At 48.8% G+C, this 14893-nt stretch overlaps 1 protein-coding gene across 1 annotated transcript in view; it reads right to left on the minus strand.

Moving 5' to 3' along the window:
- Window positions 1-7492: 7492 nt before the first annotated feature.
- The window catches only part of TMEM178B (transmembrane protein 178B), a 335425-nt gene continuing 328024 nt past the window's right edge, over window positions 7493-14893 (minus strand). The window contains exon 4 of the mRNA XM_032401446.1: window positions 7493-14350. Coding sequence (XP_032257337.1) covers window positions 14100-14350 — 251 coding nt within the window. The 3' untranslated portion in view covers window positions 7493-14099. The remainder of the gene's footprint in view (window positions 14351-14893) is intronic.

The following is a 14893-nucleotide window of genomic DNA, read 5'->3' on the forward strand; positions in this document are numbered from 1 at the left end:
CTGCCCGTGGAGACAGGCCTTCCCATCCCCCCCACACACACCCGCTACCCCCCTCACCTGCACGGGGACACGCTGCAGAAATCTCCTGCCACCACCACTCTTTCCCACAGCTCTGTCCTCACAGTTCGCCCCACAGTCACACCTTCTGCTCAGGTCTCATTAGCCAGTGGGACTTCACAGAGGCCATTTAAAATTTGAAAAGATGTAATAATAAATCCATAGATAGTACCTACTCTATGTGAAGCACTGTTTTAAGCATGCGGCAAATGTTAACCCATTTTATCCTCACAACAACCGTACAAGGTAGGTATTGCTATTACCCTCATTTGTCGAGGGGAAGATCGAGGCACGCAGAGGCTGAGTATCTTGCCAGAGGTTATACCATTAGCAGGTGGTACCAAATTCGAACGCAAGCGGTCTGACTCCAGTAAGTTACACTATCATGAACTAAGTCTTTGCCATCTAGCTCACAAAGAACACAAAAGAAGGGACATCGGGGTGATGGGCTTCTCATCCCCATTCTTTGGATCTACTTGGTCTCACAGTCCAGGCTTCCTATGGAAGAGGGAGGAGCAAAAGCCTCCCCCTCGGGCCCCTGCGAGCCTGCTCTCCTAGGGTGGCTGAAAACCACGTGGACTTAGCACACCTGCCCGGACACAGCTGCTCTGGCGTTAATGCTGCCTGACACCTGCTCATGGGGAGAAACAAAACCTAATCACGTGGCCTTGTTCCCCTGGTGCTTACCCTAAGAACCAGGGTTAAATCCAGCAGAAAGGATCTTTCTTGGGACGTTAGTTTAAAACAATACCTGTTCCGGTGTGGCTTGAAACCTTAGACCCACTGATTTTTTTCATTGTCCTTTGGAATCCTCCTGTGATCTCTATCCTAGATAAAAGAGATTAACAGAAGTGTTGAAAACAACTTCCACATCACGTAGCTAGGTAAGTGAAATGTTCCAGACCCGAGCATCCAAATTGCCTGGAGATCATGTTAAAATGCAAATTCTGATTCAGTGGATCTGCGGTTAAATGGAAGATTCTGCATGTCTAGCAAGATCCCAGGGGATGGTGATGGGAGCGGCAAGGTTCTAGAGCATTTCTCTCACTCCTAGGAAAGCAAGTCCTCCGCAAAGGGAAAGAGTATTTTCAATCCCAGATTGTTCTCCTCTCCTGAGTTAAAAATATCTCAAGGGATGATTTTATCGCACAAAACTGTATGCCTATGTAGAAGAGTTGTATTGACTACGCGGTGGCTGAATACAATACATGCTGAGTTTGTATCTAAGCAATCAGTGTGTTCACTGTCCACTGGCTTTTGGTGTGGTGACCGATTGGGATATGTGTGCAAATCTAACACTGCACAAATCTCAGTTCAGAAAGCCTTCCTAAGGGGGTAGGATGTGGAGCCTGCTTAAGAATGAGAAGTCAAACGGCAGGGGTGTGGGGTGGCTGATAGGCACTGAGCTAACGGTTCGGGGCCAGGCATCTCCTACCGTCCCCTCTTTCACCTTCTGAAGTGGTGTTGAGAGTGCCCAGTCACGTACATGCAAGCACACCAGCTGAAAAGGCCACGTGACACAACTTGTATGTAGAAAGAGTTGAATCCAGATCTGCTCAAAGACTCAAGCACCTGTGCTCCCTCCCCCAGACCCCCCCCCCCCCGGCACCTTGTGAAGGGGGCATGGAGCCGGTTGAAGAGCTGAGATGGGAAAGAGACCATGGACAAAGAGCTTCAGCAAGTGACCTGCAAAGGGTAGGGTTGGGGCTTGTAGAGGGTCAAGGGGATAAGGAAGAAATCTAGAATACCCGGAGAGGAGCTGTTAACACGGAGAGGAACCAGGTTTTGTGTGATCTAACTTATCACAGAACTTAGTGTGTGAACAATAAAGGGTTGACTCTGCAGGTCTGGGTTGCCCAAACCCCGCAATTCCAAAGAAGGCGTGGCCTTTGACTGGCTTCTGGGAGATCACCTCTAAGTCCTCGGAATATCCTGCTTGATGAGTGTGCCTCGGCTCACCTTGTTTTACCTTGGGCCATGCTAGATCGTTTACACTGTGATTTACAGTGGGGGCCTTGTCCATGGGGTGTCAGTTTGACCTCAGGATGGGCTGGAAGCTGAGAGCTAAGGTCAGCTGTATGAGCACTCAATGCCTACACAACAGACCTCCCCCAAATCCCCGGACACGAGGCTTGGGTGAGCTTCCCTGGGCCAGGCGATACTCTTTTTGTCACACAGCAATACTGGGAGAATTAAGTGCCGTCCATATAAATCCACTGGGAGAGTGGATTGTGGACTGGAAGCTTGTGTCCTGTCTCTCCCAAACTCTGCCCTATGCACCTTTTCCCTTTGCTGATTTTAATCTGTGTCCTTTCAGTGTTGTAGACCATCACCCTGAGTGTAGCAGGTTTTCTGAGTTCTGTTAGACCTAGCAAATCACTGAATCTGAGGGTGGACTTGAGGACTCCGATAACACTTAGAGAACTCGACACCAGTACTGAGGGCCAACTTGGGTGGGTGGATTGGGGAAGACTTTAGTTTGGTTCAGATCAGTTTTTACTGAGCACTTCCTACCCACCAGGCCATACTAGTCATTGGGATACGAAGATGAGTTAAGTCAGAATCCCTGCTCTTCAAGAAAACCCAGTTCCTGAGGAGATCCCAAGGAAAACACCAATTTCATTCAGAAGCCCTAAGTGAGAGAGAGAGACACAGCACGGTGCCATGGGGTTCCGGGGGTGGGCACCCAGCAGGATGGACATTCAGGAAAGGAAGGCTTCCTGGAGGACAGCATCCCTCCATGGACCACCCTGGAGATTTGGGGGACTTGGTCACAGTTCACGGAGCTGCCTTTCTCCAATTATGTAACAGCTCATCCTGGGGGTACTTTTGTGCCTGGAAGCACAGGTGCTGGGGTGCGAGGGAGTAGGTGTGTTTCCCACAAACCGAGGGGACTGCATAATTCATCAGACACCGAAATCAAAGTTGTGCTTCATTGGAAAAAGGAGACCCAGACTGTTTGTGTCTCTGTGGCTCCCCGAGGCTGTCTGTGGGGCATCCAGGCATTACGCCTCACGTAGCTGCTGACACCTCCACGCACCCCTCAGGTTGGAATTCTGCAGCACAGATTCATAGCACCTGATGGGAGCATCATTCCAAGCCCCCTCATCCCCACCCAGGCTGGACCAGAAGCTCATAAAGTCCCCCTAATTCACAAGGGTTGAGAGGCCTTGCTCATTTCTTAACATTAGTGGGGTTTCCATTCTCTCTCTCTTCCAAGGGACATGACTACCAAGGAGTGGAGGGGGCCCTTAGGATTCCCGCCTCCCATTTCTTCAAGTTTTTCTTTATTTATAACCCTTCCCCCACCCATTCTGTAAGGCACTTACCTTTGACCTGTACTTACTTTTGAAACGCTTTACTGCTTACCTCCAAGATGATGATGACAATCCTTGTTCTCTCCTTTTCAAGTCCCTCTGCCTATATTAGTGTTCCTTTTCAGATTAAATCTATGCAGGTCTTCGTGTACAATGTCCAGCCCGATGCACATTTTTTGACGGAGGCTGTCGGCCACGGCGCTAATGACGGTCAGGACGATTAGACACATACCCTCGTGGCCACTATCCAGACGCACCACAAAGATGCAGCAACATACCCCTCATTCAGGGATCCCTACTCTCCGTCGGGGATCCCACCTCTAATGGACATTCCCCCCCCTTGTCTGCCCAGCATTATATGCCTCCTCCTGGGTTTGGAGAATTGTCTGATCTTGGTGGAAGGTGGAGCTTACCACCGGAGAGAGAAATAAGAGGCTCTAGGCCTGTTTTCCGGACCCCCTGGGATGGTGCACTCACCTGGGATTCTGATCTGAAGGAGGGAGCCGGGAATTCATCGCGGTGAAGTTGGTGGCAGAGACAGCCCCATAGGGTCTCCGGGAGTCCAACAGCAGCATCGGCGGGGGTCCAAGTTAGCCTGGGCTGTGATTCTGGCTGTCTGGCTGCTTCCTCCTGCCTGTGCTATGGGCTTCCAGCTACCCATGCTTTTCAGTAAATTACTTTTCCACTTGCACCAGATGGAGCCAGTTTCTTTTGCTTAAAACTAGTGTCGACTGACACATAATGCCCTTTAACACACACGTGCCTCCCACTGTCTTCTTTCTGAGCTGTCCTACCCCGGCGGGAGCCAGCAACTTTTAAAAGGCACATGGGTGGATGGGAACTGTGATTCTAAGTGAGGGACAGAGATGATGAAGACAGAAGAGAGAAATTTCTCTCCTCACTGATAGCTGGGAAAGAGGCTTCGGGGCTAGAATGGAACCAGTAATTCCAGCATCTTATAAAGCACTTTTCAAAAAGTTACTAAAGCCAACAATAGGAGAAAAAGAACAAGAGTTTCTTTCTTGTTCTCTTCTGAATTGCTCTCCGATTCCCGCTCTCACCCAACTCTGAAAGCACATACTTGTACACATACTTGAAATGTTTATGATCTATTTCCTCCAGGATTAGTCTTCAATCTGTTATCTATATAAGAGCTGTTCTATCTTTTTTCTATACAAAACCTGAGGGGGAAATGTGGCTCTCTACCAAACACTGCAGCATCTCCCCCTCCCCCCCCAAGCAGACACAATTACTTAAAACACACAACATGATCTTCTTTATTTAATTGTTTAATCAGTTTACATTCCACAACTGACAGATTATTTATTTTTATTTTTTCCATGAACAAGTCATTTAATTAATTACCAGACACTTTTTTTTCTTCAATCGATGGAAAGACAATATTTCTGCCAATTTGAAAAAGAAAATTGCAAGATGCAGTCAGTGTCAGTGAAGTCCCCAAATGCTCTCTGCTTCCTCAGTCCTTGCAAAAATCACAGGAACCTGGCAATTTCCCTTTTCATCCCCCCTCCCACTTCCCTGTTAAATTCACCTCTCCGAATAGCACAACAGTTTCAAGATCTGGTTTGGATCACCTTTCCTGTAATTAATTAATTATGAGAAGGAACAGACAGTACAATAGATCTGATAAGATGTAGCATTCTTGTTAAGATTAAACAAACACATTTATTCACATCGTATCAGAACGAATTAACATAATATTTAATCTTATTTTAGCACCAATAACCACAGGAATTGCTACCTCCCAGGGCGGAGGTGGTGTTGGAATCCTGCAGTACACACCACTCCTTGTCTAACCAATCAGAAAGCACTATGCAAATGAAAGGTAAATTCATAGAAATTTATATTGACCAAGCAATAATCTGGTGGACCATAAACACTCCAGGTGTTTGAGAGTTTTGTCAGCTCCGGCCCCTAATGACCACATATATAAAACATACTCACCAAATCGGCTCATTTTCTTTCACTTGGTAACATACATACGGCTCAGAATGTTCTATTTTAAATGAGTTAAATCTTGTCATACTGGCTCTTTGAAATGCTTTGAGAATGCCCAGGGGTTGCCTGCTTGCATTTTATTCTGTTCTCTGTGCTAAGATCTTGCAACTTGTCTTCTTCCCCATCCACCCCCGCCCCAAAGAGAAGAGGTTTCTTCACATCTAAGGAAGGTCCCTAGTCAGCGAGGACAGATAGGCAATGGTGGGCTGAGTTCCCAGTGCAAGGGACAGAACCTGTCACCACCACCTCCTAGAAAACCCAGCCTTGCCCGTGGTCACTGCTCTCTCCAGTACATCCCCTTTCAGCACTTGACTTTAAGATACAAATGTAAGGAAATTAAGGGGTTGAAAAAAACAGCTCCCAATATTGGTGAGGTGTTATTAGCAGGTGACTGGGACTAGATGACAAAATGATGCGATCATTATTCTTGACCACGAGGAGGCCTGTCTGGCCCCCCTCTCCATTGTAAGATAAAGGACGTGGGCATAAGGGATAAGTTGATGCTCCCGTAGCTGAAGAAAGTGACCTGCTCTGGCCTCTAGAACTTTGATGAGTCATCGGCACCATGCCCAGGGGTAGTGCTGACACCCTGAGGGGCAGATGTGACATGTATTTCACAAGCAATGGTCCTCTCCTCCGACTAGGCAGGCGAGGTGGAATTTCAGGGGCCAGGATGGCAGCCTGGCCACCCCTGCTGTGCTCCCTACTCTTGGCCAAAGCCAACCTCTGGCCTCTGTCAGCTGGGAGATCCGAGTGACCTTCAGGGGAGGGGGCCCTATTCGGTCTCTTATCGAAGAGTCTAACCTTTGCTGCCCTCTCTGGCAGCCAACTGCCACGTGTGGTTGTTGAGCACTGGAGATGTGGCTGGTCCAAACTGCAGTGTTTTCTAAGAATAAAATTCACATTGGATCTCAAAGGCTTCATGAAAAGACAACTGATATAAAATATTTCAGTAATGTTTTATATTGATTCCATGTTAAAATAAGGACTTTTGATATGTTGGGTTGAAATAGGTGTTGAAATAGTCCTGTTTATCTGGACTTTTAAGGGGGGGGTACTAGGATATTCAAAATTGCATATGTGGCTTACATTCCATCTCCATTGGACGGCACTGGTCTAAATCGCCTTCCTGAAGCCGGTCCCAGGGTGATGACCACTGCGGACTGTCGGAAGGGAGGAAGGTTTGGACGGAAGGCGCCGTGGATGGGAGGGTTAGGTGAAGCTTGGTGTGAACCCCTCGCCCCCCACAAGGGCCCCTCATCTTCTCAGTCCTAGGGGAGGCAGCTCCTTGTGCTATCGGATTACCCATTCCCTTACTTCAGAGTGCCTGGCCTTTCAGGGATCCGTCTCGCTGCTTTGCGGAGGATGCTCTGGTGACTCTGCCATTTCCCCTTCCGAAAGGTTTATCTTTCCTCCACTGGCAACTCACAGCTGCTGCCCACTGCCCTTACCCCACCCCCCAGCCCCCAGTGCTTTCTTCGTTCTGACGCGGCGGCATCCCCCAGCCGGCCTCCCCGCTTCTGACCTCGCAAACCAGGTTTGTACAGTGAGTCATTGATGACAAGCAATTCACAGGCGCCCTCTCCTCTGATACTCTTCTCCTACCCCAGCTGGCAAAACTCTGTCGGTAAGGACAGTAAAATGAGAACGGCAAAGTGGGTGGGAAAAGGCATTTGAGAACAAAAAGATAGATCAAAGGCTTTGGACTGGAGCACAAACTGGCTGTTAGCGCAAGGTTACTTTCTGAGGAGTGAGAGGGGCAAGAGGAGCAGGGAGTAAAACTCTCCAAACGGGCCTTCAGGCGGCAAGCACGCACCCGCGGGGGCTCGAAGCCTCTAAGAATAGCAGCAGAATGGCCAAGGAGACGTGGTGCCCCCGGGAGCCCCGGGAGCCCCCCTGCTCCCCATGTGGCCGAGAAGACGCAGAGACAGTGAGGTAACGAGACTCGCCTGAGGCCCCAAGTGAGCCAGAGACAAAGCTACGAGTGCGAACCCAGGATCAGGTCTTTGTGTTGACGTTCGCGATGACCTTCACCCTTCAGACTTTGATGACTCACTTTTACTTTCTGGAACATATATTTTTACTTCAAAGGCAAAAAAGCTTTAGAACATAGGGTCCCAAGCAGACACTAGTGACTGTCAGAGAAACAACCAGAAAAACAAACAAAGAAAGAAAAAAAAACAAAGAAAAACACAAAACCACAACAAACTCCTGTGCCAACGACTTCCCTCCCTTCAAATCCCGCCCGGGTTCAGGATTTTAGGGCAGTCTACATAAGTCCTCCAAAAACTGAGGGCTCCATCAATGCATTTGCTTAGTCTCAATTCCCTCCCCCTTATTTTCAGTTCCCGCTTTTATCTATACATTTTTACAGAGAGTCTTGGATCTAAAACAGTCACACCACGGGTGGAAGTGGGAAAGGAGTCTGAGAATGAGTTAGTGAGAGCTGCTTATGTGAAAAGCATCATCGCATCCACAACAACACAGACACACCGATACATTCAGCCTCGAAAGGCTCTCCAGGCGACCAGGGAAGGAAGGGAAAGGTTGGGCCAGAGGGAGTCGTGGGAGACGGGGGAGAGGGACACAGAGAGTTCCCCCAAGAAGCAACACCCAGTCCTTGGAAATGAAGAACAGGGCTGCGGTTGCCAAAGTCGGCATCTGTCAAAGTGAGGCCAGGGGTGAGCTACCGCTGTGTGCACGCCCCATGCTTACACCCCGTTTTCTGCTTCTCAGTAGTGAACAAACACCCCCTATAGTTGGGTAGTCCCCCCATTCCTGGCCGGGCTCTCTCCCTACCGGTGAGCAAGGACTTGGACTTTCCTTAGAGAAGGTCTCACCGTCACGCTGAAACCGGATCCCCTGCAAAGCGCAAAGTGTGCAGACCCTTTTGGAAGCACATTCTTGTCTAGAACCTAGGATTCGGTTTTTCCCCAATAGGATCACACCCAGAACATCGCCTAGTGAATGCACCATCCAAAGGACTTCCTATGAGAACCCATAGGCTTTTGATGAAGCCATCTGCTTCACCAACTGACAAGAGAAAGAAGATTCCAGTTCTTTGAAACTTGTTCCCATCTTAAACTTAAAAGACCATTAAAATGTTTCAGAGCCTGATCTGCTCCCACCAGTAGGGCACGTACAGCTACAAATCAGTGTTTACAGGAAAGAAAAAAAAAAAGGCACTGGCCCCTGCTTAATAGTTAACTGTTTCAGCTCGTATATGCTATTTGTTTCACATGGTTTACTCACTCCATGACCTCTGGGAATAATCAAGAAGGATTAAGAGTGCCCTTTGCAAAATTGGCTTTGGACCAAAGGAAGGAAGCCTGAGAATGGGTAAATTAAGGAGTCAACCTCTGTGAGGGACCCGAATGAGAGACTAGAATCCCACGTGCTGAAGCTGGATAGGGTCGGTCCCGTTTGGTGGCCAAGGTGACCGCTCACTCTCAATTGTCCTTTCAGCAGTGAGGTCCAGACACCACACGGAAGAATTCCATGCAGGCGGGGGCTCTGCTGCTGCCGAATCATTTGAACGGTGCATAATTCATGTGACATGTCATGTTTACAAATCACTTTGCAATTTCTTTGTCACCCTAACATGCCACGAGGTAAAGTGTCCTCATTCTGTGGATGAGGAAGTTCAAGTATGGAGAAGACCCAGTGCCCCGAGTCACAAATCATTTTAGTGCAGAGCTGAAATGAACTTTACAGTAACTGTGTTACAGAGCATAGCTTAATTAGTGAGTTACTCTGGCTTCCGTGCTCTTACACCTACAATTAGATTGAGATAGCTCTCAAAAAAAAAAAGGAGAAAAGGAAAAAAAATTCCCAAAGTAGGAATCTCTTCATTCTGTTTTGCCCATCCCTAAGCTCTGGCATTGACCTTTTTCAAAAAGTCTCTTTGCGGTCTCCTTCTGCTAGGAACACAGGGTCAAGTCCACGCAGACCAGTGTGGTTCTGCGGTCTGGGACTACACCCCTAGCCCCGACTGCCAGCCCAAGACAACCAGAAGTTGCTGGAAGTTGCTGGAGCTGTGACCATCAGGATGCCCCTGAGTGATGGAATTATAAACAATCCTCTAGTCTTTTTGTTGTTGTTGTTCTCTATTTTTCTAATTTTCTACAGTTTCCTATTATTCAGAAAAGGTAACCCAATAGCCAATAATAGTGTAGTCTAAGAACTAACAATAATGCTTAAGAAACATTTTGCACCAGGGAGGCAGCCATGGGAAGAGTACAAACACAGCCCACCAAGTTGACTGCTTTGAGAGACACCAGAATCTTCTGTGTCTATCAGCTCTGGTGGGCTTGTTTAAAAGCCTGTCCCCTTACTCTGCCGGATACCAGCTAGAAGACAGGACAGGAGCCAAACTGGCCGGGAGGCACCAGTGATTTCTAAATATGGCGAAATCACCTCTCCCTAGACTCAGAGGGCTGGATTTGTCCACTGGGATGGTTGGCCCCTGGAGCAATGAGGAACATTTTCCGAAAAGGCAGCTTCCCTTTAGCTGCGAGAATCACCCAAGCAACCCTCACAAACCACACCAAAGATGACCAGAGTGTATTTCTTTCCACTTCTTTCCCTCAGACACTTGAAAACCAGTTAATTAACGCACCCAGAGTAAGCCAGGTGAAGACAGAGTCAATGCCTCTGGGTGCTTGATTTCATTACGCTGAGTCTGACTCCGGTGGGCAGCTTTAGGGACCTAAGCAGCACATCCCCCATTAAATCAGAACAACTACGCGTGGTTCATTTCAGACCTCTCCTCATGACCGTGGAGGACTATTACAAGGTAGGGCCCAAACTCAAGAGTTCCAGGAGATCATCTTCCCTTACCAAAGGAAAGGCAAGCACTATTAGGTGGAACCACTCACCCCCAATAAGAGGAGATACCAGAATGGGCTCAGGGTGCTGCATATGGACACATGATCAAGGAAGGCTTTGCCATGATTTGGTGGAGATGTTGAGTCTTCCTGACTTTGTGATCCCTGAAGCTGAGAGGATGTAGTTATTGAAAGGCTGAGGCTTTCAGGAGGACTGAAGCTGTAATAGGCACATTTAGATTTTTTTTTTTTTAATATTTCCATGCCAGGAAGCTACCGACCTCCTTTTGAAGCCTGCAGCCACAACAGATGAGGAAGGTGGCTGCTTGGAGTGTGAGAATGAGCCCCTCCGGAGACAAATGCCTGAACTCTTTCAATCAACTATTTCAAGTTGATGCAGAAGGAAAGTGGAAGTGAGTGGAGGGAGAGGAAAAGGAAACATGGAGAAACCGAAGCTCCCAAAACGGGGAGAGAAAGAAATAGGACCTCTTTCCAGGCAGATGCTCCACTTTCCTGAATCCCCAATCTCATAGGGTAAGGGAGGAAATGAAAGCTGAAATGGGCCCCATGCTTAAGGCTGATTCACATGGAGCTCAAAACACATCCATGGTCAGAGAACTTGCACGCACACCTGTTAAGGAATTTGAACTTGACCTGGGGTCAGGGCTGGGGCTTTAATGAGGCTTCTAACCCTAAATCCAATCCGAAGGTTGGGTTCTACTATGAGGTGAAGTTGGCAGACGCTCCTTCGTCCTTCTCCCTCCCCCTCCCTTTCTCCTTCCTCAGCCAGGCCACTGCCTCGATGATACCACGGGGCAGCAGGTCTTACCCTGGACCCCTAGGTCGGAGGGATCGAGGCCACCCAGGCAAGGACTTGCCATCTGTACGGGGCTTCCATCCTGACCCGTGGCTTAGGCTTTTTATTGGCCCCAAGCAGGTGCAGGCCTCAGAGTGTATCTGTTCCTATCTGGCTCAACGCTCCCGCTCTCCTGATGGTTGAGGTAAGCCCAGGTGGTTGACTTCTTTCTCAGGAATCTCTTAACATTTCAGGAAGGTTTTGAAGGGACACAATAAGTGGTATTAAGGGTCGATCCTAAAGATGAGTAGCTGGAAAGAGTGGCTGATCCATTTATGGCAAGCATGGGATAAAAAAAAAGAAGGTATAAATAGTCACAGGTCGGTGAAGCAGTATGTTCAAACATGGCTGCTTAAGAGAAGTTTAAATGGTATCAAGTTGCCCCCTTTAGAAATGCTTTCCCCATCTTCCTGCTGGGAAACAGCTGGAGTTTGGGTCTGGTCACAGACAAGCCCTCTGTTCCCCAAACAGACGCTCATGGACACCTGCCCCTCCCTGCTTGGTGGAGCCCACTCAAGACACTTGGAAGGAAGATACAAGGCCTCTCAATCTGGGATGCTTCTCACTTTTCCTCAAGCCCCAGTATGCCTCGAAGGGGGAAATCTTAACTCTTCAAGAAAAAAAAATTTTTTTTAATTCCATATACAATAGAAAAATTGGGTTTTCCTGAAAATGGTTTCTCTTCTCAAAGAATAAATCCTTTATTTTAAAAATCCTTAGAAGCCCAATTGGAAGGTAATAGCATTTCCTACCCCACACCTCATCCCACATCTCTTGGCACACCCATACCAGGGGCACGCGCACACGAGACCTTCTGCAGAAGCTGCCCAGTGTCGTGGGGAGGAAGCCTTGAGTAGTACATCCACACCCGCATCCAGGTTATATTGATACAAACACACTGAAGATGCACCAGAGGGCTACACATATACAGACACCCACATTCAGGCCATTCATGCCCATGGGATGTTCCATCTGGATGTGAATTACACACACGTACACACACACACACACAGTCAGAGAGAGCAGAGGAGGAGACAGGCAGGACTGGTAGCCTGGTGGACAGAAGAGGGAGAGGTGGTTAGTAGGTGAGGAAAGGTGGGACTGGTAGGAAGATAGATCAGAAGACAGGTAGATGAAACAGGTGCGTGGATGGGAAGGAAGGCTGTTGAGCTGTCGTTGGCAAAGTGCCCCGAGCACTCTTCATTATGAAGCAACTGAATTCTCAGCTGCATGGTTTGACCCAGGACTGTGCAGCTCGGGGATTCACTCTTTGCCTCCCGGGGCTGCGCAGCCCCCGCAGGGTCCCCGAGGTGACTGTCAGTGGCTCCTGCCCACTCTTCCCGGCAGATGCTCGTCCCTACAGCTCGCACGACTCTGGCTGACTTCGTGGTTAGCTCACACCTGCAGGGCCAATCGGCTCAAATGAGCCTGAGACACTGGGCTGGCCTTCTGCCACCTCTGTCTGGGGGCCAGCCACTATGACGGCTATTAGGGGATGCATGGCCTTGAATATCAAGAGGAAAAGGAAGAAGATGGAAAGAGTCAAGAGTTCTCCATTAATTTACACAATATCGTACAAACTCGAGCCCATGGGACATGGAGGTTCTCTCTCTGCATGTGACCCATTTTCTTTCATCTGTACAGAGGTCGCCCCTAGGAGAGGGATAGATGTCCAGTGACAAAGGACAGCTTCCACGATGGGGAGTGAAGGTCTGGTTTGGTTTGGTACATACTTGTACAACAGCAACAGAGGAAACGTTCCTTCTCCCTCCTGAACCGTGCTCCCCTTCTTCTCTCATGGCTTTGGTGCCCAGCTTTGCCTTGAACTCCCAGAGTTAGAGGACTAAATCCTGCGGCATCCCAGAACTGTGACGTGAAGGACCACGGGGCCCTCTGAGGCCCAGTGGGTTTGTTCTTGGTTCTGCCCTCTGGGAATTTCAGCTGCACATTACAAATAATAGAAAAATGCAACACAAATGCTAAAACCCCACGCTCAGAGAACATCCACCACACGCACACACGCCAGGGATCCGAAGCTACGGAACGGGCACCCGCACTGGCTTGCCCGTTCGTTATTCTCCCTCGGTCTCGGGCCTCCGCCCCGGGCCACAAAACCACCACAAATGATGGAGACAACAGTCATGATGCAGTATTTCCATTTTAAAAGGTGAAAAGGAAAAAAAGGAAACCACCAGGAGTTGTCTTGCACGCACACGCACACACACGCATGCACGCGCACACATCACAGCGTTACTCCAAGGCTCCAGTCTGCCCGAGCAGGACGGCAGGTGTGGTCAGGGGCAGGGCGGCCTCTTGTTTAACTGGGTATAAGGCAGCTGGAAGGTAAGACTGGGTTTTCTGAGCATCCACTGAAGTGTCCTTTTATTGACGTGGATCTTGCCTCTCAGCACGTTGTTCTCTCCCCCTTCCCACCTCTACAACTTGGTCCAAAAGTTTGGCAACGAAGAGAAAACTTCCTTCTCGGTCTGTTTTCTCTTCCACTTCTCATGTGTCGCTGGTGGGCCAGGAAGGGAACCAGAACAGGAAGATCAGGAGAAGTGGTTCTGCAAATGACCTCAAAGATCTGGTTACATTCTATGAACTACGTACGGGCTTTGTTTCTCTGTGATATGATCGGTGTTGGGGTGGTGTCCTCACTGCGGGCCCAATGGACGGCACCACCTTCTCTACATCCGTGCCGCTTTGGACACCACTGGCGACATGTCCCTTCCCGGCCCACCACCCCATCCTCGTGAGGGACGGGAATCAGGACACTACCACGGGGGGTGATGTTCGTTCTGTCTTCAAGAAACCATGGAGCCAAAAGTTAAGAAGGGATGGAAGAGCCACATGATGGGAACGCCTTCCCCATCCTGGTGATGAGGCAACACACAGTCCGATGAGAGGCGGGTGCCTGAGCCAACTCAACTCTACCTTGGCACTGCCATCATCTTGAGTTAGTTTTGTTTTATATATGTATATTATATATATATTTATATATATATATATGTATGGGTTTGTTTTTTAGCACACTGTCCCATTCTCGGGTCTGGATTTAGGGTAGTTGGTCCTCGGGACAGGTTGGACAGAAGGGGCCAAGGTACAGAAGAATCCCGAGATTAGTGTGAGGCCCAGGCCCCCCCACGCACAGAACATGGACCATCCGTAGCCGTGGCTGATGTCATCGGGGAGTCCATACAGGTAGCGTGGGTAGCGTGACAGCTCGAAGTTGATTCCAGCCACACAGGTGCACAGTGAAATGATGCAGAAGGTTCCTGGAGGGCGAGGGAGGGAACACGGGGTGAGGGAGAGGGGGGAGGAGAGGGAGGGAGAGAGAGAGAAAGAGAGAGAGAAGTGAGGTTGACGGCCTTTTCAATTCTCTTGAGTAGGAAAGATGAGAAGACCCAGGTACGAGGCACCTGCAAACAAGATCAATATCTGGAAATATTCACAGGGAGGAGACTAGCGTGAAGAGATCATGGCTTCCTTGCTCTCCAATAATTGCCTGGTCTTGGAAAAACTTGGCAAGTCTCTCCTGTGGGAAAATACTAAATGAGTACCACAGTGGAGTTTCATGTATGGTGTGTAGTGGGGCAGAAGAAAAGGATTCAATTCATTTTTCTAAAGCACTGAAAATTCACTGTCTTTTTTGGGAGACACAAAAAACACCTCCCCCCTCCCCTGTTTGCTTTTTTTTTTTTTTTAAGATTTTTTAAAATTTATTTATTTGACAGAGAGATAGCACAAGTAGGCAGAGCAGCAGGCAGAGGGAAAGGGAGAAGCAGGCTCTCTGCTGAGCAGGGAGCCCAATGCGGGGC

This window comes from Phoca vitulina, unplaced genomic scaffold, assembly GCF_004348235.1.
Source record: "Phoca vitulina isolate PV1807 unplaced genomic scaffold, GSC_HSeal_1.0 scaffold4, whole genome shotgun sequence".
Lineage (NCBI taxonomy): Eukaryota > Metazoa > Chordata > Mammalia > Carnivora > Phocidae > Phoca > Phoca vitulina.